General features: G+C 38.0%; 2 protein-coding genes across 2 annotated transcripts; both read left to right on the plus strand.

The window, feature by feature from the left end:
- The first annotated feature begins 2,380 nt into the window (after positions 1–2,380).
- Positions 2,381–21,974, plus strand: LOC110050077 (pleiotropic regulator 1-like). Its single transcript, XM_020755946.2, has 14 exons — positions 2,381–2,427; positions 2,502–2,608; positions 3,710–3,834; positions 9,900–9,953; positions 11,452–11,548; positions 12,249–12,450; positions 15,647–15,739; positions 16,133–16,282; positions 17,067–17,168; positions 17,531–17,623; positions 18,416–18,534; positions 19,104–19,243; positions 20,206–20,399; positions 21,274–21,974. The coding sequence occupies exons 1-14, from the start codon at positions 2,398–2,400 to the stop codon at positions 21,331–21,333; spliced, it is 1,566 nt and encodes a 521-aa protein (XP_020611605.2). The 5' UTR covers positions 2,381–2,397; the 3' UTR covers positions 21,334–21,974.
- Positions 21,975–22,189: 215 nt separating this feature from the next.
- On the plus strand, positions 22,190–26,716 carry LOC149103118 (uncharacterized). The gene is made up of 2 exons (XM_089273116.1): positions 22,190–22,868; positions 25,744–26,716. Exons 1-2 carry the CDS (start codon positions 22,591–22,593, stop codon positions 26,360–26,362), a joined length of 897 nt encoding a protein of 298 aa, XP_089129242.1. The 5' UTR covers positions 22,190–22,590; the 3' UTR covers positions 26,363–26,716.
- Positions 26,717–27,524: the final 808 nt, after the last annotated feature.

The following is a 27,524-nucleotide window of genomic DNA, read 5'->3' on the forward strand; positions in this document are numbered from 1 at the left end:
AAATAACTGAGAAAATAGGGAAGAGTCCAAGTGAAATGGATTTTAGTTTGAAGTAACCAAATTCGAATTAGCAACTCCACTATCCCTTCAATATAAATTTACTATGGTATCATTAGAAAATGTTTTAAATTTCACCTCTCGTAAACCGATATATATATATATATATATATATATATAGGCAATTGTGGAAAACGAGGACGGACAACTTCGAGCGAAAAAAATATATATATACAGTAAAAAGAAAGTTTAAAAATTTAATAAAAATAAACGTTTCGGTCAAAGACCTTCATCAGTTGCAATGCAAGTGAATAATAAATTACAATAACCTTAAATAAGTTTACAGTATAAAAAATGACATAATATTACAAAGATGATTACATAACAGGGCGTGGTAACACATGAAAACGAAAAAATTAACCAATGATAAACAATCGGTGATTACTAAGCGAGATACTATGACAATGCGGTACAAAACTCAAAAGACACAAACCAAATAAGAATAAATAATCGAATATAATACAAATAAGATTAATATCAAAAAAGTAACGCGATTCGTCGAGTCAGCCGAAAGTGTGAAGGGACCCGCGTGTAAAATATTCAATGTTCAAAAAAGGCGGTCCCAAAATCCCCAAACAAAGCCCTTGAAACTATGCCGCGGCAAGGCACAACAGGCGCCCTAAACAGGGCCCTTAAACAACAATAATGTAATAAATTCCCCGATGGGGGCCCCTGAGAAAACCTAGCGCTAACAAAGCTAACAAAATCCAAGGTCAGGGCCTTTGAACACCTGAACTAAGATAACCGCCAAATTTGCAAGTTATTTTTGCGCTAATTGTAGTTTATTCTTTTTTTCGAGTGGAATTCCTGACGTTTATTCAAGCCAAAAGGTGCCAGAGAGAACAACTGTGCACTCCAATATGCCTCTTTAGTGATTAAAAGCTTTTCGATGTTACTTGTATTGTTTGCATTTATCTGCACTTGATCAATACACTGGAAAGAAAAGTCGTTTAAGTCGTGCGGTGTTCTGTTGAAATGCACCGCTACCTCACAAGTCTTTTTCTTGGTCAGCATAGCAGACTTGTGGTTGCGAAATCTAACTCTAAAATCTGTTGTTGTAGAGCCAATGTATTGTAAGTTACATTTCTTACACGAAGCCAAATAAATGACATTTTTTGAATCACAGGAAAGTTTCAATCGTATCTTATAGCTCTTGCCTGTTTGAAAACTTTGGAAAGAATTTGATTCAACAAAGTAGTTGCGACAGAGATCACATCTTGTTCATTTGCATTTAAAGCAACCCTTAACCTCAACAACCTCTTCAACCTTAGTGTTAGAGCCATAACGAGATGGCGCTAACAACTCCTTAAGGTTTTTAGATCTTCGAAAAGAGGCTATGATGGAATTTGGCGGAAAAAATTCTTTTAATTTGGGGTTGGATTCCAAAATACCTAGGTGTTTTCTGATGATGCGACCAACATCAGGTAGATTTGGATTAAATGTTGTTACAAATGGAAACAATTTCTTCTCAGCTTTGGCACGAGTTGTAAGTAAGTCAGTTCTAGATGTAGTTAAGGCTTTAGAAAATTGATCTTCCACTAGTTTTGTGGGATAACCCTGATTGACTAGATAACCCTTGTATATATATATATATATATATATATATATATATATATATATATAAAAAGTTAAGATGCTTCGAGCCAACAGGGATGCCACGCGCCAGAAGGATCCAAAAGGATTCGTAGTCCAAACCTCGAGTAACGAAATTTGTAGGCAATTGTGGAAAACGAGGACGGACAACTTCGAGCGAAAAAAATATATATATACAGTAAAAAATCTAAGAAATCTAATCTATTTTTATTAAATCTATTTTTATTAAATTTTTAAACTTTTTTTACATTTCTTAGATTTTTTACTGTATATATATTTTTTTTTCGCTCGAAGTTGTCCGTCCTCGTTTTCCACAATTGCCTATATATATATATATATATATATATATATATATATATATATATATATATATATATATATATATATATATATATATACATACATATACACACACACACACACACACAAAAGAAAAAATAACACACACAGTAGCTCACAGTGCAGACAGTGGACAGAAAGTTACATGTAAAACACATACCACAACGACAACAATGTACAACAACAAAAAGAATTGTCTTAAAAGGGCCTAAGATTTAATAAACCTTAGTGTCGACCAATGTGGTGTGTAAACTTGTTTTTTTAATGCTCTACTTGCGAACCATTTTCTAAACCGAAAGAGACCAAGGAAATAATATGGATGCGGAAGACAATAGGTTGTCACGTGAATTCTCAACCTCGTTCCAACGTGAGTACTATTTACATCATTTACATGAAGTCTTGAACTGAATGTATGCATTAGCATTCAAAATGGCGGAGGTAAGACAGAATTCCACGTGTTTGGAACTTTCTCTTTAGTTTTAAACCGATCTATTGGACATTTCTTGTTGCAGGACATTGTAAAGCATTCAGTGCATACACTTGTGTTTCGATCCCTCAAAAGAAGTCATGATATGTTTCTTCACGACAACTCCCTACCGATGAAAAGGGACAAAGAAAGGTGAGCTTCGGAACTCGAAAGCTTAGTACTTCATTCAAATAAGCGTATGACATGACGTATTTCTGACATATATTATGATGTCATAAACATGTAGCTGATAGTCCAAATTATAAAAAAAGCATTAACTTAAACTTAAAGGCATTGAGTGTGCTGCGTTCGTTGCTGCGGAGATTGAGATCAGGTCCCTAGACAGAGGCCTAAGATGATATTTCTGACATTAACTGTAGGTGTAATAAATTAGACGTTTGTATGAAAACAACAGAGAGGAAATGGTGTTTCTTAGGCCCAATTATATGGTCTCAGGTACCCGAGACAACCCTCCCCTCGAAGCAACTTTAGCAAGCATTTAGGTGTGTAAACGTTGTCCCTGCATGTAGGCCGAATCAAAGTTGACCCTGCATGATTATTCATAATCCTTACTGAATAATCAAATGTGCAAAATTATTAATATCCCTCTTTCTTTGAGTTTTACGTGATCGTTATTCAATCACAGTGGGTTTTGCGGAGTTAATTTTCACTTTGATACAAATTCATGCTTTAAATCCTTAATCTAGGCATTGCGTGACACTCGCCATGCCGAGAGTTGTCCTGGTTAAGCGGGCCAAAGTGTTTATATGAAGAAAAGTTGTCCTGTCTGCCAGGGTTACAGTACCTGCTCAAGAGAGACAACTCACCCACCCAAGTTGTCTCATGCTCTGAGGCAGGTTCATGATCCTCATGAAAATGGTTGGTGGAATTTTGCAAAGAAATTACCAGTATTGTAAAGTTAGCTTGACCAGGGTAACTCAGGAGGGGGATTGTTTCAGGTACCCAAGACCATATAAATGGGCCCTTAGAAATCTGAATTTCAGCAGAAAATGCAAAACATTCTTGACTATATTTACAGTTATTACCAGGGGATCATCCAGCATGAACATACTGCCTTACAAGCTATATATTATTAAATTAAAAGCTAGTGGGCATAAAACTATGAAATGAAATGTTTTAATCTGAGATTTAGCACATATCAGCTTTCAAACAACTGGATCCTGCTAGTACACAGTCATATAATTTATACCCGTCCATTCTTGCATTTTTACTTTCCTGTACTTTCCCCTGCAGTGACCAAGTGAAAAGTATGTGTAAAATTCGTGATGAGTATTTTTTGGTGAAAGATTTGGTATCACCTAAAGAAACTTTGACTTCAACTAGAAATCCTGTGACAGGTGCTTATTCCTCAAATCAAGGTATTGTATAGTAAATGAGCTTTATTATATAAACACTGTGAAATACCAGGTGAGCTTTTGCACAAAAACATGGTATCTTCACAAGTGAAAAGATCATTGCTATGGTTACATACTAATTGGCACCTTCTGCAGCAAAAGTGAAATGATTTTGTGTTTCACTAGTGTTTATATAATAAATACAACATTATGTGGCCACTTGGAGATACAAAATTTCTCTTTGAGTATTGAAAAATATTTCACTTGTTCGCTGCACTCAGTCATGAAATATTTTTCAACACAAGAGGAGAAATTTCATATCTCCAAGTGGCCATGTAATATCCTCAATATCTTCACACATGAAAATAGCATATTATCTTTACATGTGAAAAGATCAAGGTTGCTATGGTTACAGAATAAATTGTGCCTTTCATAGCCAAAGTGACATGGTTTGGTAGTTTATTATTGTTATAGAATATAGTGCAGCTCAGATATAAGCAAACTATGAGTATGCAATTTATATGCACGTATTTTGAGTGAGAAAGCGAGAAAGAGTTTTCTTTATTTTGAATACGCGTATACAGTATATGCGCATATGCCTTCAGACTAGAGTTATTAGCAAAATGTTGACTGAAACTAACATTTTGCAATTGGGTACTTGACAGAAAATTAACTGACTGAATATAATTAAAAGAGAGAGTATTTTGCCGTTAAATAAAAAAATTACCATTTTCTTTTTGTCAAATAGAGCCTACATGCTTCAACAATCCCATCTTCATGGAGCAAACACAACCGAAATGCTAACTTTTTATCGGCACAAAGTAAACACGGTCCAAGCAAGTGCGTGACTTGGAAACATGTGCCAAAACACAGAACTTTTCCTTGAAGAAAATTAAAAATAACAAAATGTGAGCAGTGCACCATAGAAACTTCAGTAAACAATTCTTTCGTCGGGGAAAGAGTATTTTACCATTTGGAACGGTTTGTGCCAGATATAACCGGAGATATCATTTTCTCGACAGGGTCTTCGGAAGGCTTCAAACAATAAACATTATCACAAGCGACTTGCCGACGCATGCTGAAACACAGAACTTTTCCTTGAAGAAAAAAAAACTAAATGTGGGCAACGCGCCAGTGAAACTTTGATGAACAATAATTATTATTTGGCTAAAGAAAGAGCATTTTACCGTTTGAATGAACGATTTGTGTCAAATATAACAGTATATATAATTTTTTCGGCAAGGTCTTCGGAACGCTTCAAACAATAACCATCTCACAAGCGACTTGCCAACGCATGCCTAAACGCAGAACTTTTCCTTGAAGAAAAAAATAACTAAACGTGAGCAGCACACCATAGAAACTTTGATAAACAATTATTTGGCCAAAGAAAGAGCATTTTACCATTGGAATGAACGATTTGTGTCAAATAAAACCGGAGATGTCATTTTTTCAACAAAGATCTTCAGAACGGTTCAGACAATAAACACTTTCCAAACGACTTGTCAACTCATGCCGAAACACAGAACTTTTCCTTGAAGAAAAAATAACTAAACATGAGCAGCGCACCATAGAAACTTTAATAAACAATTTTTTCGTCAAGGATAGATTATTTTACTATTTGAACGAATGATCTGTGTCAAATATAACTGGAGATATCATTTGTTCGAGGAGGATCTTCAGAACGTTTAATTCAGACAAATGTTTCGCAAACGACTTGCCGACACATGCCAAAACACAGATCTTTACTTGCAAAAACATTAAGTTCATGTGTTAAAATAGGGAGTTCAAGTGACTGTTTCAATTTTCTTCCCATTTTTGGTAGCTTAAGATCAAGCAAGTGTTAATAAGTGGTAGTTTGTCAGGGAATTTGTAAAGGGATCAAAAACTCAAAATGTGATAGCTTTCATTGATCGGCAGGACGTTTTAACAACATGCACATTTCGCTTTGAAGCCTTTTTCATTCCCAGAAATGTAATGTCCTTTCTTTGACAAACAAACACAAACACAAGTTGTGGGAATGCATAACAAAGAGACATGAAGAAGTTAGTCATAAAAGAGGATAAGTGACGATTTTGGTTGCTTTTCTTTTTTTTTGCTCCAAATTAGCTGAATTTTTGCATGTGCTCGTCAATGTAATAAAAAAACGTGTTCCTGTATTTTTGCCGCTGGTTTTTGCTTCGCTTTATAAAGACACCGCTATGAAAACCGAGTGGTTTTTTGCATACGCAATATCCCGAAAACGAAGCAAAGTTTAGCGGAAAAACTACGGGACATTGCTAAACATACCTAAACAAAACTGCATGCGAAATTTGGAGCGTTTTCGACAAAGTTCACTTTTGATTAAAATACCTAACGCCCTTTCCCGCCGAGGCTGCAAATAAACAAAGCCAGGCCTTTGTTATGATAAACAGAGCCGATCCTTTGTTATAATAGCCAAGCCAAGCCTTTGTTATAACTCGAAGTCTCGCCTCGGTTTATCATAACAAAGGATCAGCCCGCCGTTACTGCAAGGACTTTGATTTCACTTAGAAAGCAGCAAAATGTCAATTTCACATAACGTATAAGCTCAAAAATGTTAATTTTAGGTCAAAAAAGGTTTAAATGTTGATTTCATGTTAACGCGTGATGGCAAGGAGGTTGATTTCACTTAGAAACCAGCAAAATGTCAATTTCACACAACACGTAAGCTTAATGATGTTGATTTCAGGTCTAAATAGGTTAAAATGTTGATTTGATGTTAACGCGTGACGGCAAAGAGGTTGATTTCTCTTAGAAACCAGCAAAATGTCAATTCCACACAACGTATAAGCTCAAAAATGTTGATTTTAGGTCAAAAAAGGTTTAAATGTTGATTTTACGTTAACGCGTGACGGCAAGGATGTTGGTTTCACTTAGAAACCAGCAAAGTGTCAATTTTACGCAGCGCATAAGCTCGATGATGTTGATTTCAGGTCTAAATAGGTTAAAATGTTGATTTGACGTTAACGCGTGATGGGAAGGATGTTGGTTTCACTTAGAAACCAGCAAAATGTCAATTTCACGCAGTGCATGAGCTCAGTGATGTTGATTTCAGGTCTAAATAGGTTAAAATGTTGATTTCACGTTAACATGTGACGGCAAGGATGTTGGTTTCACTTAGAAACCAGCAAAATGGTAATTTCACGCAGCACATAAGCTCAATGATGTTGATTTCAGGTCTAAATAGGTTAAAATGTTGATTTCACATTAACGCGTGACGGCAAGGATGTTAATTTCACTTAGAAACCAGCAAAATGTCAATTTCACGCAGCGCATAAGCTCAATGATGTTGATCTCAGGTCTAAATAGGTTGAAATGTTGATTTCACGTTAACGTTTGCCGGCAAGGATGTTAATTTCACTTAGAAAACAGCAAAATGGTAATTTCACACAGCACATAAGCTCAATGATGTTGATTTCAAGTCTAAATAGGTTTAAATGTTGATTTGACGTTAACGCGTGACAGCAAGGATGTTGGTTTCACTTAGAAAACAGCAAAATGGTAGGAGCCCATGATGGGCTCCTGAAAATGGTAATTTCACGCAACGTATAAGCTCAAAAATGTTGATTTCAGGTCAAAAAAGGTGTAAATAAAAATAAAATAAAACAAATAAACATTTCAATAAGTGCTTTTCCAAATACGGCAGCGTCTTAAATGGCTAAAAAATCACGAGATAAAACATAGTTTTCGACAAACGCGATCATAGCTTTATGTCACGCACCGCCATAACTTCCAAGTTCAAAATGCGCTGGTACCTGTTATGCCTGATGAGGATAACAACTTTGGTGGCTGTTTAGTTTTGGATTTAAGAATTTGATGACTCCACGTGAAAACGCTCTATAAATAGGGCTGACAGATTAACAGATTAACCCTTCTGCGCAATGTACGGGTCTCCATACATCTGCATGTCCCCTGATCCCAGAAGCTCAAAACACTACAAATCATGCCAATTTGAAATAAAATCAATGCAAACTGGATCACAGATCTGTTACAATCAATCGCCACTTGCTGGCCATTATTATGTTTAAATCTAGTTACCAGTTCGAGAAACATCCGCAGAACGTAATTGCAATGCATGCCGGGAAGGGTCTTTACACCTCGTGCGCAGGAAAACATGGCGGTCCATACAAGACAAATTTTATAAGTCTAAAACCAGTTCTCGCTTTCCAAACTTTGACGCTAGCAACGCTTGGCAAATGGACCACAACTCACCAGAGGGTATTTTTCTTGGGCAGGAACTGCTCTTGGACTTTGCTACCTGGCTCAATCTGACTTCAAACGCTGATAACACGATTACGGTATATCAGCTGCCTTACGTTTTAATTCGAAAACAAAGCAAAAACCAGCGACAAAAATACAGAACCACGTTTTTCTATTACATTGAAGACCACATGCAAAAATTCAGCTAATTTGGACCAAAAAAAAGAAAAACAACCAAAATTATCACTTATCCCCTTTTATGACTAGCTTCTTCATATACACGCATGTATATGCGCATATGTGCGCGTATATACGCATATATGTGCGCATATTAACATACGCATATACGCAAAATACGCTCGTATAATACGCGTATGCATAGTTTGCATACATCTGAGCTGCACTGTATTTGCACATTGTGTAAACATCAATGAAAGCTATCATATTTAGAGTTTTCGATTGCTTCACAAATTCACCAACAAACTACGCTTTATTAACACTTGCTTGATCTTTAGCTGCCAAAAAATTGGAAAGAAAATTGGAACAATCTCTTGAACTCCTCATTTTAACACATTTTAATATAAAACACACGGAATAATGTTTGCTTTGTTTACTTACCAGGGCAACAAATTATTTTGCGAACCTCAATTAGTCCTCACAGTTTTTAAAAGCAAAATAACCATCTTTAACTTAACATTACAGTAATTCCCATTAAATTTTGAGAATGGGAATAAAACCCTCTCTGAAATTCCGTTCTCAGTTAGCTAATTTACGAAAGTTCTGTGTTTGTGTTTCGGCATGTCACTTGCAAGTCACTTGCTTGAACTTTGTTTACTTTCTGTTGTTATATTTCTGTTGTGTTTGCTCTTTGAAGATGAGATGTTTGAAGCGTCTATCCCTGGTTCTATCTTACAGAAAGCGGTAAATGTTTGATTCAAAAGCAAAATACTCTCTCTTTTAACAAATATTCAGTCTGTTGATTTTCTGCTAAGTGCCCAATTGCAAAATGTTTGTTTCAGCTAAGTCTGGTCTGAAGGCATATGTGCATTTACTGTATACGTGTATTCAACACAAAGAAAACTCTTTCTTGCTCTGTGGCAAGCTGTCAAGCCATTGAAAACAACAGTTACCTGTTAAGAAAAAAAGAAGCAATACGTTTGCTCATACATACTAATGAGGCATATGCACGTATACTGTATACGCAAATGTGGGTATGTGGGTATGTGCATATGCGTATATGCGTTTTTGGCTGACACAAATTATGGATATATTTTGGTTTGCTTTTATCTGAGCTGCACTGTAAATAGATATTCAATTAACACCTATCAAAACAGGTACCCGCTGACCAGTATCTCGCAACCATATCGCGGGCTCAAGTTTAAAGCTCATCAAGGTCACATGATTTTTTTAAGTTGACCGCTAACCAAGTGCTGGTTTTCTATTGGATCGCGGGGGTCATGTCAGGTTAACTTGTTGTAAACAGGGCCAGAAGCCAGTTAACGGTAACCCAGGATTAAAAGTTAACTGAAGTATAAATTTTCTTGTATACAAATGTTTTTCATTGCTGTTCTTTTGTGTATTTTGAGATTATTCAAACTCAAAACGGACAGCCAAACAATACGCAGAAAACCTCACCACAAAGTTAAAAAATTCAAATCAAAATTCTCACTTACCCTGGGTTAGCTTAATTGGGCTTTGAACAACTCAGCCCAGGAGCTCTGCTTTAGGGCTTGGCTAAATCTATATATTATCCTTAGTTAGATAAGGATAAGGAAGACTCAGAGATGAGAATCCAAAACCAGTAGTCTCAGTATTCAGCAATATAAAGAACTTTGATTTTTGTTTTGATTGATGATGATTTTTCTGCTCAGTTTCAGAGGTACCTCCCCTAATACAAGGGACACATCCATATCCATCAACCCCAGGTAACCCAGGCTGACAATTTAAAATTTTAATGACTTAAATTAGGTTTATTTTTCTGTGATATCCAGAATAATGAAGATCTTGTTAAGTATTATCAGCCTCAGCCTTTGGCTTTGGCTAGTGTGACTTACATCTCCCTTGGTTAATCTGGATATCAAGAAAAAAACAAATATTTGAACTTTTTGTCTTTACTTAAGCGGATCTGTTTCTATCTTACTAAATTTTTGGTGTTTCCTGTCCATATTCATCAGAGTTAAAAAAGGTTAATGCTTGCACTAAAAACTTTTCTGTTGTTGTTTTTTTAATTCTGAATTAAAGGTACATGTAAGCATGAGGGAGTGGTTTTCTCTTGATTACAGCTTCACTGTGCAAAGTGGAGTCCAATGACTACAAGAAAAGCCTCTTGTTGTAGTTGGTTACACCTAGATCATGGATCTAGGCATCTCTTGGGTGGATGTTGTGATCCGTGGACTCGGTGCTCGTGTTGTTTGATTGCTAGTGTTGATTGTAGCTCACGTGTCCTGGATCATGTTCAGCTATGTGTGACCTCTATGAGCACTTGCTCTCTCCAGTGAGGTGAATGAGCAGTCACAGCACCTGTCCCTACTCTGAATACCATTCCTTTGACTTGGTTGATCATCCTTGGGCTTTCTAAATATTTGAACTAATGTTTTAACTGGTCTAAAAGCTTTCCAGAGGGGAAACTTTCAGAGGATGTAACCTATGTAATCAGATAACCTTTTATGTAAAGGAGGACTGCAATCCCCCAGAGACCTCTCTTGTACCTTTCTGGAAGCTTTTTTAGCTGTGATGAAGGTTGTCAGAAACCACCAAAATTTAGTAAGACAAAAAAAGATCAGCTTTAGAGAAAAACTTTTCAACCTATCTATTACTGATCACAATACTGGTGGCAGTATTTTCAGTTTCGTCGAAAACCAAATTTAATATTTTTATTTTGCTTTGCTGCAAAGATAATAAGATACAAACACAGCTAATAATAAGTTGAGTGTGAAATCAATTTAAGTCTTAACACTGAATAGCATTTTTCCTTTCAGTTACTTCTCCCACTCACTTAGTTTTCTCAATTGTTTTCAGATATTTTATAATACTGCTATGCCCACTTCTGTGGATTTTCTATTATATCTGCATTTACATTTTCCACTGTTTTCTGTATGGGATTGGTTGTAGGTCATAACTTTTAACGTAAGATTGATGGGGAGGTGTAGTGGCCTAATGGACTCCCGTTTGGACAGTCTGGGTTGAGTCCTGGTTTGGTTCACTGCATTTTGTTCTCGGACAACAGTAGACACACTACTCTCACTACGTTTGTTGAGAATGCTTATGAATCATATGTTGATTTTGTAGTTGTGTAAATGGGGACTGACCTTTAGTCATTAGCATGTGAACCAATCACCATTAGAAAAATGTCTCTAATAGTGCTAGAAGAAATGTATTGTGGGATATCATGGCTCAAATGGGTTAATTAATATACTTTTTTAGGTGTAGCATTGACTTTGGAAATGGCAGTAAATAACAGATCTCCCTCAAAAGCTGGAGTTGAACAATTGATGTCAAATCTACCATCTACAACATCACAGTGAGTAGTGCGTGAGAGGCAAGTCAGTGATATGACAATTTAATGAGTGAAGGAACCTGCAGTGATGATAACTGCAATAAGTGTACTGTATTTGACAGTTGATCCTCCTACAGAGAGATTGAGAAGTACTTAATATAACAACACTGTACATTTATAAATGTGGACTCACACGATGTCAGCATGTAAGGGGTGTGACTGTTTGTCCATTGGTGGGTTTATGAGAGTCACGAAGTCTCAAGAAATTTTCAGAAAACTGGCCATACTTGATCGAATAAGGTTGAGAAGGGTCAGTATATGCCTCTCACATTTGTGTTTGTAGCCTGTAGTTTGCTTTCCAAGATCTTATGAACCTCAATACGATACAAGAAAGCAAAGAGAGACAGGAAACTGCTTTGTCCAAATTTAATTCCCTTGTTAATCAAAGCCCCTTTGCCTTGCCTTACTGCAGTTTTCTTTGTTATTGCTATTGTAACTGCTGACAATTGAAGACATTACAAAATGTATATGTAGCATCTTGATCTGACATTTGCTCTCTGTATGTCTGTGCATCTCAGTGATTGTACAGATTACAGTGTGCTTGATATCATCTATAAACACCCAGGCAGCAAGACTGTTGAATCAAGAAAGCTGCATTGTATCAGTACTGCAGTGAAGTGCTTGTGAAGTGCCATCCTATTAATTAGCACCTTTTTTCTTTCAGGTTCCACTCACATAAGGAGAGTTCAGGTGTTATGGACATTCAACAGAAGGCTCTGGCCACTGGTGGCAAAGAACGACTTGGCCCTCCATCCAAAGCACTGGTATCTGTAGGTGGAACCAAACCATCAACAGCTTTGGTTCAACAGAAGAAGGCAGCAACTCTACCCAAACCACAGTGGCATCCACCTTGGAAACTAATGAGGGTGAAAACATTGGTCTTATTTTGTTTCATGTAACCCTTTGGCCATGTCCAATACTACATGAACTATGTTAACAGTTTGAGTGTTTTCTTACGCAAAGTATCTCTCATCAGCCCTGTGTATATAAAATCATACATTACAACATATTGAGGGGCATCCAGTGCAAATTTGTTATTACTATAAAGAAAGGGTGTTAGAAAGTGCCCTTGTTTTACCTTTATCTATCTATATTTTAGCACCTCATACTTTATTTCCTTCTCACAAGTTAAACTGAGGAATATCCACATTGTGTTACACTGTATCTTACAAGTTACACGTACCATAGTACCACTTGGCTAGGTGGATCTGGCATTTATTTGACTTTTGTAATTTATTTGAGCCTGGAATTTATTAGAGATTTTAGTCATCATTTTTTAGGGTTAAATATCTTAAAATTGTACCTTTAGTTTCTTTATATGCCTTGAATATAAATTCTTTGAGGGTCTTGTTTATTTCTGGGCATGGCATTTAATGGAGAAAATATGGTACTGGTACAATACAGTGTACAAAATGTGGGTATTCCTTAGTTTGACTTGTGGGAAGGAAACAAATTAAGTTATTTACCACTTTACTGTGAGGTTAGAGCAGGGTTCTCCCGAAAATTTGAGGTAGAGGGAGAATAACTTTGAGTAGGCGGCGGACAATGCCGATAAAAAAATGTGGAGTGGTTTTATCGGAGCCACGTGGAGGGGGGGGGGGGGGCAACCACAACCTTTTATTGGGTGGTCCGGGAGCCTCCCCAGGAAAATTTTGAAATTGGGGTTCTAAAAAGTGCATTTCAGTGTATTTTAAGCAATCATGGTTTTGTTCTTTTGTTAAAGAAAAGCATTTTCACCAAGAAACACATACATGTAATGTATTGTGTTAGTTGAACAGGTTAATCATCGTCATCCGTATCAAATTTGAAAAAAATATCAAAAACGTCAAAAACATTCTCATTTTGTGTTCAATCACGCGTGTAAAAACAGATCAGAAAGCCAAACGAGAAAAGAGTTTTGCTGGCATTGAAGGTACTAGATTGAGGTTTGACATTTATTTTGTTAAAAGACAAGTTTTGAATGGCTTTAACACAGTGCTAGGGGTGGAATTCATTGAACGTGATGAAGCTTGTGATTGGTAACCATTGCAAGCGCAAGCCTGTAATACTTGGTGAAGTTTCCCGTGGATTTAAGCTCAGAATCTTTTCTGATTAAGCGTGCGGACCATCATCAACGTTTTGAACCTTTGCGGGAGTTCGGGTTTTTCATTCATGATTTCAAAAGTGATAAAATGAATACCATCAAACTTAAACTTGACATATTTTGTAAATGTTTCACTTTATAATGAAGCCTTGAAATAGTGCATGTATTTATTCATACTTCCCTGCTCGGTAAGCTCGCCAGTTTTATATCTCATGTTCAATATTTACACAAACATCTTCCAGCTGCTGAGTTTAAAGATTGTGTAAGATCTTGCAAAGTTTGTTTCTTTTGTTGAAAGAAATCTTTCGCTTATTTGTTCTCGAAAATCCTCCATGCGCGAGCCAAGCACTGGGTTGCATGTCGTTGTGTTTAAAGAACTAATTAAATTACGTGTACATTCACTGGAGATAAAAGAACTAATTTTAATTATATTTTTGAAAGAAAACAACTTATGACCTTCATTTGTGCCATCACTATTTTCTTTTCGATTTATCCCTGGTACTGAACAGCGATTGCCGGGTTTTTCGCTTCATTTTCAGAGGAAAAACTGAGCTTTACCTTAACCCCGGCTGTCAAATATTTCAGTGCTGCTGTCACGGCTCAGTGCCCACGTCACGTATTTGGCGGCAATTCTCACAGTCCGATTGATTTCAGATTTCTTTTATCTTACAGCTATAAGGGTTATATTTTTTTAATCGCTACGTATTTGTTGAGAAAATTAGACATTGTTTTTATGCTTAATTTTATTGACGGATAGGCTCACATTGTTACAAATAAAATTTTTTCATAATTTATTTACTATAAGTAGCCAGCGCGCCAAGGATGACTAGACGGCAAATTTTGCCTGTCGCCGGAGCTTACGGAGAACTCTGGGTTAGAGTCATTGGGCTGAGGTAAATCATGAGTACCCAGAGCTATAAATTTTCCTAAAAAATTGAAATGTGTTGTTATTCAGAGGGTGGCCCGCTTCAGCAGCAAATAAACTCAGTCATCTGTTCACATGTACTGTAACAGAGTCTGGTGTTATCATCTGGCTTATTTTTTTTATAATTAGAAAATCAATTGGAGTGAATAACAGTCAACCCCCTAAGGAACAGAAAAAATTACATGCACATTGTAACTCCTAGCAAAATCAGTAGACTGAAAAGGACATAGGTTTGTGGATACTCACAATTTATCACTTCTGCAAGTTGGAACATGAAGATGGAAATATTATTGCAAGATACTCGCCATCTCACTAGGAAGCACTGGTGCTGCTTTTAAACTGAACAAGTGGGACATTTACAACTAGTATATTTTCAATGTTATTTTTGCTCTGTTCAAGTTCATGACAAAGGCATGTAATTTCCAGAAGGTCATATATTTGTCAGGGAGGCAGGTTGACCTCGTGGTTAGTGTGCTCGACTCAGGTTTGAGTAGTCCAGGTTCAAGCCCTGGCCGGGGACATTGTGTTGTGTTCTTGAGGAAGACACTTTACTCTCACAGTGCCTCTCTCCACCCAGGTGTATAAATGAGTACCAGCAAGTTTAATGCTGGGGGTAACCCTGCAATGGACTAACATCCCATCCAGGGGGGAGTAGAAATACTCCTAGTGAGTAGTCACTTCATGCTATGTGGAAACCAGAGATAAGCGTCGGCCTGATAGGCCACTTGGCTCATATGCAGACTTTTATAGATATGAAATATTTGCCAACTGATTTTTGTTGAAGCAACACTTAAGCAATGCAACATTTAATGTTTGAGATTCAAACGAACCACCCTTGGAAACAACCCAAACAACCCTAGATCCATGACAGTTTATCAAGTATAAAGAGACCAGCAAGAGGAGTTGAGGTTTTGAGCTGGAACTTAAATGATCCTTTTTTCTGTTTTCCAGCTATTGCTCCCTGGTGACAGGTACACTGTCAGTGTTTATCAACTAATTGTCATGTATTGGGTTTCAGTAATTTAACTGGTCCATTTGTGATTGTTTGCTATAGGTAATCAGTGGTCATACCGGTTGGGTGAGATCAGTAGCTGTAGAGCCTGGTAACCAGTGGTTTGCTACAGGATCTGCTGACAGGACCATCAAGGTACTGAATGAAGAAGCCAGGGAAAAAGGCTGACATGTATTGACTTATTAATATCTAGCTTCCTGCAGGTACATATGCCCCCAAAGCTTGCTAGCTTTTTCCCAATCAAAATCTAAACCTTCAATTCTTTATACTCTTACCATGTGTAAGAACTATTGCAGAATTTGTTAATGTTTACTGCAAAACAGTGACACAGCAAAAATAAATATGAAAAGAATTGCTCTTAATTTATAAATTTGACTTAGTTGGAATAAACACCTAGGCTCACGAGCTAACTATCTTACTTTTTACCTGTGATCATTGTCTCAGAATGCATTCTGGAACAAAAAAATTATTAATATATTACACCTGTACTTTGAATATCATATTTGATCATGAAAATTTTTTTTCAAGATCTGGGAGCTTGGAAGTGGCAAGTTAAAGTTGTCACTTACAGGTCATATAAGTACTGTCAGGGGATTAGCAGTCAGTCCAAGACAACCTTATCTGTTTTCATGTGGAGAAGACAAGCAAGTCAAATGTTGGGACCTGGAGTACAACAAGGTGAGTAAGCTTAAACATTTTGTCAAACCAACAAATACAATGCAAGTCCTGGCAAACTTGTGTTCTCATATCAAGTTTTTGCTTTGACATTCTATGAAAATTCTAGACTACCCATCTAGATCTAGTCCTCTACTTTCTGAAACTCATTATAATTCAATAAGTTTAAACCAAGGAAATCATGACCATGTAGGTTAGATATCTGATCTTAAAATTTTAGCCTAGTGGGTTTTTCACAATTTTATTTTTCCAGTTTCTCCTGAGTTGTAGTTTTGATTGAGAAGATATATCAAACACCCTAATCATTTTTTGCCACATTTCCAAACACCTCAAAGTTCTTTAAAAATACTCCACCACATGTCGCATTTTCAGCTCTCTTCTCAGTATTTTGAAATGTGGTTAAACATGGTCTTTCATGTTTGCATTATTGCTTCCAGTTTAAAACTGGTGCCAATATCCTGGAATGATGTCACTGGCCTGACAATCTCCACTTCACTTGGTCATAGGTTAAAAAAAATTCAGTTTCAACCACAAACTCTAACATTTGTGGTATTTAACTTCAAATAATATAAATATTTGATCTGGACAAAGCAATATTTTGAGGTTGTGACATTCTATGTGCAATTTTTTATCTTCACTTCCTTTTCACTTGGTGTCAAGTTAAAAGGTATATAACTGTGAAGACTCTACCAACTTGTGTTTAGTTACAAGAGCACATCTATTTTTTTCGAAATTCTCTTGGCCAGAATAGCTGCTGTATTGACATTTGCCATGTAATTTATTACAGGTTGTGCGACACTACCACGGACACTTAAGTGCTATTTATTCACTGGATCTTCATCCTACAATTGATGTATTGTTAACTTGTGGTAGAGATGCAACAGCCAGGGTAACAAAAATTTAACAAACTATTTATACCAGTAAAAATATACATCTCCATTTCAGGGCATGGTTAAAAGGCATTGCAGACATAGTAGTTATGCAATGCTTTGAGTGGTATACCATGGAATATCCCACGAGTCCCTGGTATTTTCTTGGTATACACACAAGCCAGTAGGCAATAATTTATAGTAAATTATTATTGCAATAGAGTATTATAATAAAGTGATTTTCTTGTTAGGCAGCATTATTTTTGTCTTAAAGCCTACTGTATATCTTCAGGTGCAAGAAATAAAATTTTCTTGTTGTTGTAAATGGTTATGGTACATGAACACTGGAGGTTAGATTCTTGAACATTTGTTTGGTCTTTAGGTATGGGACATGAGAACCAAAGCCTGTATTCACACACTGACAGGCCATACAAGTACGGTAGCAGTTGTTAAGTGTCAAGCTGTGGAACCTCAGGTCAGTAAGTAAACAACATACAATACCAGAAATTAGATTTTGTTCACTCTTTCAGGATTCAATGGTTTAAAGCAAATCGGATATTCAATGCACTGTTGATAGTTCTCTTGATTATTGACTCAAAAGGTGCCAACTGGTCTTGTTATTACTGTGCTACATTAGTTTGAGAGCTTTTTTTAATGTGGGATAATTTGTTAGCTCCCATATCATCAAGCTCAAAAACAGGATATTTGGACATTCATCTTCCAAACATATTCCTCAGTTAGGGTCTTGCTAAGGTTTCATGGGGGACCTTTACAATGAGTGTGAATACACACTTGCTTAAGGTCATCAATTTATGCCAATCTCACTTCCATAACCTGAGCAAGAGCTCTAAGAACAGCATTGGTCTGAAAATAGAAAGACCTACTTGGACTCATTCTTGTTCTTCTGTCTCAGGACCCTTGTTGACAGTCTTCCTTCAGCACTTAACCTTACACAATTCATAATAATATTTTTGCTGTTCGAGAAGTGATGAAATGTGTTTTAAGGCAATTGCTAATAAGATCATGTGAATAGAAACTTTCTGGAAAGGAAGCTCCAAGCGCTTTTGCAAATGTTTCTTTTGTACAATATTAGATGCAATAGTGAGGCTCTATTCGGTCCTGTCAGGAAATATTAAGCTATTTACAAATACTACAATTATTGTGTGAATTGGCAAAAGGTGTATATTATGTATTGGCTTACTAGTTTTTCTTTAGTTGATAATTTGTGTTGATAATTGCAGTTCAGTTATTTCTGACTGTTTTGCAGGTTATAACGGGAAGCCATGATTGTACTATTCGTCTGTGGGACTTAGCAGCTGGAAAGTCTAAAGTTACACTCACTAATCACAAGAAAAGTGTCCGATCAGTTGTGTTACATCCAACACAGTTAGTAACACTTCACTCTGTTCATTCCATTTACCCATCTATCCTTGTGTCTGTCAAATCGTTATCTATTGTAAATATAATAATTATATTTTAACATGTGTTTTTTGTTTGTTTGTTTGTTTGTTTCTTTTTTTTTCCTTGTTGTTGCTCATTGTTGCTCAACCTCGTTCCCAGCGTCTCTCATCTAACGGCCCCCTGGAGCGAGCGAAAAGAGACCCGGTCTCTCCTGCCTCGCTCCAGAGGGCGGTGAGATGAGAGACCCTGGGAACGAGGTTGGTTGTTGATACGTCCTGTACCCATGCAAACACTTGCTGGTGACTGTAGACTATCAGATCTTCATTTACACGTTGAGCTCGACTTTCAGTTGTCTTTAGTGATCAGAGAAATAGAGCTGAAAGTGAGGATGGTGCAAGTATCTAATTACTTACAAGCAAGTTAAGAAAGTCAAAATAATATAATGCATTTAAATTGTTATTGCAATACCAAGCCGTGGCTCAATTTTGTGTAAAACTGGGTCTTTTTTGGTAAAGCACTTTGCTTATTAACTGATCAATTTGTTTGCTTGGTAGGTTTTCATTTGCATCAGCATCTCCTGACAACATCAAACAATGGAAGTTCCCAGATGGAAATTTTCTTCAGAATCTTATTGGACACAACTCCATAGTGAATTGTATGGCAGTTAACTCAGATGGTGTTTTGGTTTCGGGAGGTGGGTAGTCTTTAGAGCCTCTGTTAATTTAATTTTAATATTTAAATATATATTAATTATGTACAGAATGCTAAAACTACTTGTAATAGAGCATATAAGGTACAGAGCTGAAGAAGACACCAATTATTAACTGGGAAAAGAAGTCAGTTCTTGCTCACTTGACTGAGCTTTTATCACCAGGCAGGCTATGGCCAAGGTAGTTCTTGTTTCTTGATTCAAATATTTTATACTTTCAACTTAGGACTCAAACAACAAACACAATATATGACACGTAGAATGTGCACAATAGATTCAAGAGTGACACTTAATGGCAACATCGAGTTAGGCTAAGTAATTATCATATAGTTTCCTGGGACAACTTGGGCAGATTTCTTGTAATATGGCAATACCATTTTGCGGTAAAAAAGACACTGATACAGACCGTTTCTTCCCTACAACTCCACCTTATAACCCTTAATTAAAGTGTCAATGAGTTGCAGTTTGACCAGTTGTACCCCTCCCATATCACTCCAAGTGTCCGTGATGTGATGGAATACCTCTTATCGCATCAACCACTTGAACTACGTGAATGTTAACATTCGCCTCTTGAATAACGATCTGACCATGGAACGATCTGAAATATTGTGTGAATCTCTCAGCGGATTGATCCTGGAACAAGAAGATCCATACCTGGGCCTCAAGTAGTACCACGCAATTTCCAGTTTTGGGAGTAGCAATACCCCTAGCCGCTTTATGCTCCAGAAACTGGAGCGGCGTCCAGGCCTATGAACTCGTTGAACTTCAGAGGCTTCCCTTGTTTTTTTAAATGAATGAACGAAAAAACAAACGATGAAACAAATGACTGTTTATTGATTTCCGATAACTTTTCTGATAACTTATTGATCTTGAGGTAAGGTTGCAAAAGTATGTCTGGCTGGCGTTTAAGTACGTTGCAAAAGTGATTTTATGCTGTTGAATTTTAGGCGATAATGGTACCATGCACTTTTGGGACTGGCGGACTGGGTACAACTTTCAACGTTTACAGGCATCTGTGCAACCAGGTTCACTTGACAGTGAAGCTGGTATCTTTGCAATGACCTTTGACCTGAGTAGCAGTCGACTTATCACATGCGAAGCTGATAAGACCATCAAGATATACAAGGAGGATGACACTGCAGTGAGTATCGCACAACTGCTTCAAGAAAGAACTTTCACTTTTTATTCACAAACTGCTAATTGTCAGTGCTAACGGGTGGAAATTAATCCTTGCTCTCAGTGAGATTTTGGGCGCTTTCCATTCAACCAAATACTTCGGAACTTTTGAAACTGGGGCAAATGATACGGAAATATCCTTAGAAAGTTTCCAGAAAGTCCGAAAATTGTCAAGTTCTGAAATGCAAACCATTCAACCGAAAATTACGGGAATCCGGGATGAAAATCCAAATTTATGCCACAGAAATTCCCGGTAAGAAATATGCAGAAATTTGGGCATAGTTGGCGAGATTGTCCTCTTTTCCAGAAATTGTGGAAAATGTTGTTCCATTAGCCTCTGGAAATTTCCGGAAATGCAATCGGAATATTTGGTCGAATGGAAAGCGCCTTTCATTCCCCTTGTTGTTGATCACAACAAACACTAATCAATAACATACCCTGAATATTTAAATTCAGGGTATGTATCACATATTGCAAGATGTGAGAGCTTTACAAACCTTTAATTACTTTCCTTACGCTTTTTCGATCTTTAATGATAACGCTTTACTTTTTGGAGAAAGGGCACTATAGAAACCTATTATAATTAGTCGTCGTCGTTGTCGTCGTCGTCGTCGCCCCCCTCCCCCCCCCTCCCCCCTCCCCTTCCCCCGCCGTCGTCGTAATTATGTACATAAAGTCCAGCTATTTAAAAGGACAATATTATGGTTTGCACTTGAAAACTGAAATTTGGGGTTTCAAGTTCATTCTGCAAGTTTTTCACTCTGATGGCGAGCACTCTCAACATTATGGTTCCAACCATGCTAAGGAACAATCCTTGCATTTATTTTGTCTTGTAACAGAGTGAAGAAACTCATCCTGTAAACTGGAAACCTGAAATCTTGAAGAGAAAGCGATATTAAGCAGCTGTGTCCAGCCGATTGTATGAAGAAAGACAGACATCTTGTATACTTTCTATACACAGTTCATGGCCTGTGAAATTTTTCCTGCTGTTGTGAAGATACCTAAGATGTTAAAAGAGAGACACCGGATATCTTGAATATTTTAAAGTTGTAAATAAAATTTCCTTGAACAAAGGTTCTGTCACAATTCTTTTTTTTTAATTTTTCTTGTGAGGCAAGCAATACATGAAGGATCCACAATGTTGTTTCAGCAGGAAAGTGGAGCTAGCATTCCAACAGTTTGTGTTTTCCTTCTCTGTACACAAATGAAATCCCAACCCATTTCACTTTCGCTGCGAAAGGCGCCATTTATTATGCAACCATATAGCAACGGTGATCTTTTTACATGTGAAAATAACATGTTATTTCCACGTGTGAAGATATCATGTTTTCGCGCGAAGGCTCACCTGGTATTTGATTGGTTTTTATGTAATAAAAGCCGTACAATAAATCCTTAAGTAATGATCCAGATAAGAACTGTAGCATTTTCTATTATTCTGTGGCAATACGCTTTCCCCACATCAAAACGGTTGTGTTTTCATACGTAGAATGAATCAACCGATGGAAAGAAGGTTTATGAAATAAAATGTATTTTAACTCTATTTTGAAAGGTAGTTTCCTTTGTGTTAAAACATTCAACCAATCACAACAGTCGTAAACAAAGACAATAAAAGCTTCCAATTTTCCAATGTTCCCCACGTAGGATTACTGTGGTATTTAGACTCAGAACAGGTTTTGTTGAAAGGAAGATAGTTGATCAGTTACGCATTAATGTATAAACAGCTATCTGAAGTTTTGGTAGAGTTTATTAATTGAGCCAATCAGAAGTATGGTACAACAATAGCAAAATTGCACAAAAGTTAGCACCTTTTTGCATTCCTTGCCGCGTGGTGCTATCCTTATATGGACCGATACTTAATAAAGTGTTTTATCGTTTGTCTCACGATGTAGTCACTTGAGATGTAGATCGCGACGTTTCGACTGCTTACTGCTAGTTTTCTTCAGGCGATAAGGTCGACTGATTGCACGGTATCATTTATATCACAAAGGTCGGCTGTGATTGGTGCATTTCGATCCTCCTATTGTTCCATTGTTCCGGCGAGTAGCTGTTCCCTCAGCGGTCCGCTATTGCACCGTTCTCCTGTTGTTGTGTATTTTGATCGTGGGCATCCATGCTTCAGGAATTTCAATTCCACTATCCCTGATGATGTTATTAGGATGAAGTCTTATGTGCATAGCTTCCTTGACCCTACGTGTGTACCAGTGAGGATCTCGATCAATAAACTTGACCTCATTCCAGATAGGATAGTGGCCGGTCTCGTGGGTGTGTTCAGAAACGGCGGAGGTCTGGGTACGGGCGAGTCGTATATCCCTGTCGTGTTCTTTGATCCTCTCCTGCATAGATCTCCCTGTTTCCCTGATGTAGACTTTGCCGCACTCACAGGGAATCCCGTAGACAACACCATCCTGTTTAGGCGGGTTGACGGTGTCCTTTGGTCGCTCTAAGTGTGACCGAAGTGTCGTGTAGGACTTTAAGACGGTGCCAATGCCTTGTTGCTCTAGGCAGCGGCGGAGAGACTCCGAAACTCCTTGGACATAAGGTAAAACGGCGGTGGATTTAAATTCCGCGACGGGCTCTCTTCTTGGGGTTTAATCTTTAATCTTTAATCTTTAATAAAAATTCCAAATTACATTACATTGAACAAGTCAATCCAATGAATTTGAGGACAGCTTAAAACAGAATACAAGATTCCTTAATATAAGCCGCCTTTGTGTATCATTGTATGAATGTATACCTAGTTAAAAATTACTCTAAACTCATATTAAAAAATAAGATAATCACGATAAGAAATTAGCACTGAACTTATCGTAAAAATAAGCAAACAATTCCTTGCGGAAGACTGACAAGGTGTTAGACTCCCTGATGTTAAGAGGTAGTTCATTGCATGAGCGACAAACCCGTATAATATATGAGTTCTTAAAAGATTCTGTGCGACTAAACGGAACATTGAGTGTTTGATAATCAATCTTTCTCAAAGGCTTGTTGCAAGTTCGAAACGATGCAAAGTCCAAAATATCTAAATTATACATATTCTTAAAACATTTAAAAAAGAATACGAGATCATGAATTTCCCTACGATATTGTAAAGGTAATAAATTTAATTTATTCAGGCGTTCGTGCTCAGAATACTCCTTGCGGAGAATGAATCTCGTGGCTCTGCGCTGCATTTGTTCTAAGCTGGTAATATTTCTATTGGTATAAGGCGACCATACCACACTGCCATATTCTAGACGTGACCGCACCCAAGTATTATAAAGTAACTTTTCAATTCTAATATCAGTCATATCCTTACATGTCCTATGAAGCAAATTAAGCATCTTTTGAGCTCTGGACGTGACAATATCAACGTGATGATTCCAGCTTAAATCGTAGCTGATCCAAATACCCAGATCTTTTTCAACAGCAACACGCTCCAACTTGGTTCCTCCAAGAAAATAATCTCTCTAGTAAGTACATTTAGTTCGTGCTACTCTTAGAACCTTACACGTTTTGACATTGAACTCCATTCCCCAAATGCGTGACCACTCCAATAACTTATTCAGGTCTTCCTGTAATTTATCGCGATCATCTTGGCCGAGAATTAGGCGAAAACACTTCGAATCATCGGCAAAAAGGTGCAATGATGTATCCCCTGAAATTACATCAGGCATGTCATTTATGTAAACCAAGAAGAGCAGGGGTCCCAAAATTGATCCCTGGCGGACTCCAGATGTGACTGGGAGAAAATCAGATGCCTCATTATCAATTACAACCCTGTGTCTTCTGCCAGATAAGTAAGATCTTAACCAAGCTAACAGAGGACCCTTGACTCCAAGGCACTCGAGCTTAAACAAACGTTTTTCGTACGTGGGGTACTCGATCGAAGGCCTTGGAAAAATTAAGATAAATGACATCGACTTGTTGTCTCATTTCAAGAGCTTTAGCGAACTGATGAACTACTTGGGCTAATTGAGACACAGTTGATCTGCCTGGCAAAAAGCCATGCTGCTATTGCGTAATATGAGGGGATATAATACCAAAGATCTTAATATAAACTTGCCTCTCCAGTAATTTAGAAAGCACATCAAGAATTTAATGTCCCGATATATAGACACCAGAGACTTGGAATCACTTTTATGAACAGGGACAAGATTAGCGTCTTTCCATTTTTCAGGAAAAGCCCCCAGCTCCAAAGACATATTGAATAATCTGCATAAGGGGGGGGGGGGGGGGGTTGCAATTTCTGCAGCGCACTCTCGTAACAACTTGGTGGGGACGCCCAGGACGCTTTGTTGATATCAAGTGACTTAAGTTGATTAAGAATACTGTAAGGGCTTAGTTTTAACTCACACAATTCGCGTTGAACACTAACGTTAAGTCGTTGTAGGCAATTAGAAGTGGTGTCATGATCGGGTGGAGCAAAAACTGAATGAAAAAAAGTATTAAATAAATTAGCTTGATCAACGGGTCTGGTCGCCTGCATTGATTCATGCTTAATAACCCCTGGAATTTTACTACTTTTCGTAATTGCTTTGTAATATGACCAGAATTTATGAAGATTGTCCTTTAGGACAGCACCAAGATTGCACAAGTGATTACGCTTCTTAAATTTAACCATTCTCTTAACAAGCTGTTCGGGCCTTTGTGATCTTCTGTACAAAAGAGGAGGGATATCCGTTAGAAAAAAATACAGATGACAGATGTTTCTTCTCTCCAGCGATTACTGATTGCTTGGTCACGAGACGTTTAATGGTGTCTTTCGACGTAGAGTCACTGTATACCAACGTACCGATCGAGGGCGCCGTACAAGCCGCGCTACAAAAAATGGAGAACGACGCAGGCCTGGCTGACCGCACGACACTTACACCAGTTCAAATCGCGGACCTCTTGGATTTCGTATTAAGATCTACCTACTTCCAGTACATCGGATCGATTTACGAACAACGAGACGGCGCAACCATGGGGAGCCCTGTATCCGCGGTTATTGCTAATCTCTACATGGAGATATTTGAAGAACAAGCAATAGAGTCCTCACCTTGCAAGCCTAAGATCTGGAAAAGCTACGTAGATGATACTTTCAACATCCTGGATCGGGATAGAGTTGACCAGTTCCTGCAACACCTGAACAGTCAACAACCATCAATCCGTTTCACCATGGAGATCGTCAGTTTCTAGAGAACCTGATGGCCGCCTTACCACCAGTGTCTACAGGAAACCAACACATACTGATCAGTACCTAGCGCATGATTCACACCACCCTCAGTCAGTAAAGCGCGGTATTGTGAAGTGTCTGTACGACTGGGCTAAATGTCTCGTGACCAAGCCATCAGTCTGATCGCTGGAGAGAAGAAACATCTGTCATCTGTATTTGTTTCTAACGGATATCCCTCCTCTTTTGTACAGAAGATCACAAAGGCACGAACAACCCCAAGAAGAGAGCCCGTCGCGGAATTTAAATCCACCGCCGTTTTACCTTATGTCCAAGGAGTTTCGGAGTCTCCCCGCCGCTGCCTAGAGCAACAAGGCATTGGCACCGTCTTAAAGTCCTACACGACACTTCGGTCACACTTAGAGCGACCAAAGGACACCGTCAACCCGCCTAAACAGGATGATGTTGTCTACAGGATTCCCTGTGAGCGCAGCGAAGTCTACATCGGGGAAACAGGGAAATCTATGCAGGAGAGGATCAAAGAACACGACAGGGATATACGACTCGCCCGTACCCAGACCTCCGCCGTTTCTGAACACACCCACGAGACCGGCCACTATCCTATCTGGAATGAGGTCAAGTTTATTGATCGAGATCCTCACTGGTACACACGTAGGGTCAAGGAAGCTATTCACATAAGACTTCATCCTAATAACATCATCAGGGATAGTGGAATTGAAATTCCTGAAGCATGGATGCCCACGATCAAAATACACAACAACAGGAGAACGGTGCAATAGCGGACCGCTGAGGGAACAGCTACTCGCCGGAACAATGGAACAATAGGAGGATCGAAATGCACCAATCACAGCCGACCTTTGTGATATAAATGATACCGTGCAATCAGTCGACCTTATCGCCTGAAGAAGACTAGCATACATACATATATACATACATACATAAACATACATAAACTTTATTTGAGTGTCGGAGTATTTAGCGAAAGATAACTAATTGGGGACACTAACATAAATACAAATATAAAATATATAGGCAGTCGAAACGTCGCGATCTACATCTCAAGTGACTACATCGTGAGACAAACGATAATACACTTTATTACTGCATCTACCACGATGAACAACAACAACCTTTTCCTCGACATTAATAAATCCTTTTTGACCAAGCCAGCTGGATATTAGCCTTGTTCCTTTTTATGTTGTCATCGACCTTGACTGCATCCAAGTCCATGAACACACAAGAAAGAACTTGGTCAGTATCCAAACATCTTTGAGCTTATACAAGTTCATTAACCCATCCAAATGAAGATTATTGTTTATATATTATATGATCGAAAAGAAAAAAAGTAAACTCGTATTCATCAAAGGTAACCCATGATCTGCTCCCACTCCCAACCCACCCCCCCCCTTCCCACACCCTCCCCCACTGATAACCCATCCGTATAGCCCCTGTCTGTCTAGTAAGCATGAATAACATTTCAGTGGATTTTATTTGGCAACGTAATTTGGAATTCTGTCAGTATGTATCACTGGTTTAACAAGCTTCCCCAGCTTTAAGAAAAAATTGTTAAATTTTTATTGAACTGAATAATGCTGAAGTGGTCATGCCGCGCACACAAAGCTAAAATTTAACACCACATTCAGTTAGCAATTGAGGCGGCCTCCGCGATAAGCCTGGTGGGTGTTTTTGGGAGGTGTTGTCGGCTTATCTAAATCGTTGTTCTGTATCTATGATACAGTCGAACCTCCACCAACGGTCACCTCTCTACAACGGCAACGACCACTGAAACACTACAAAACTACCAAACTGATGACCTCTCGACAATGGCCAGTTAGTCAACGACTGACGAACGGTGTATAGAAAACCCTATTTTTTTATTGTACAAGGTCATCAAACTTGATCCATGCCGCGCGTCGCTGGTCTCTGTTTCTGTTTTAATGA

This window comes from Orbicella faveolata, unplaced genomic scaffold (genome assembly GCF_042242905.1).
Source record: "Orbicella faveolata isolate gen_17 unplaced genomic scaffold, um_ofav_v1 contig_35, whole genome shotgun sequence".
In the NCBI taxonomy this organism is placed as follows: domain Eukaryota; kingdom Metazoa; phylum Cnidaria; class Anthozoa; order Scleractinia; family Merulinidae; genus Orbicella; species Orbicella faveolata.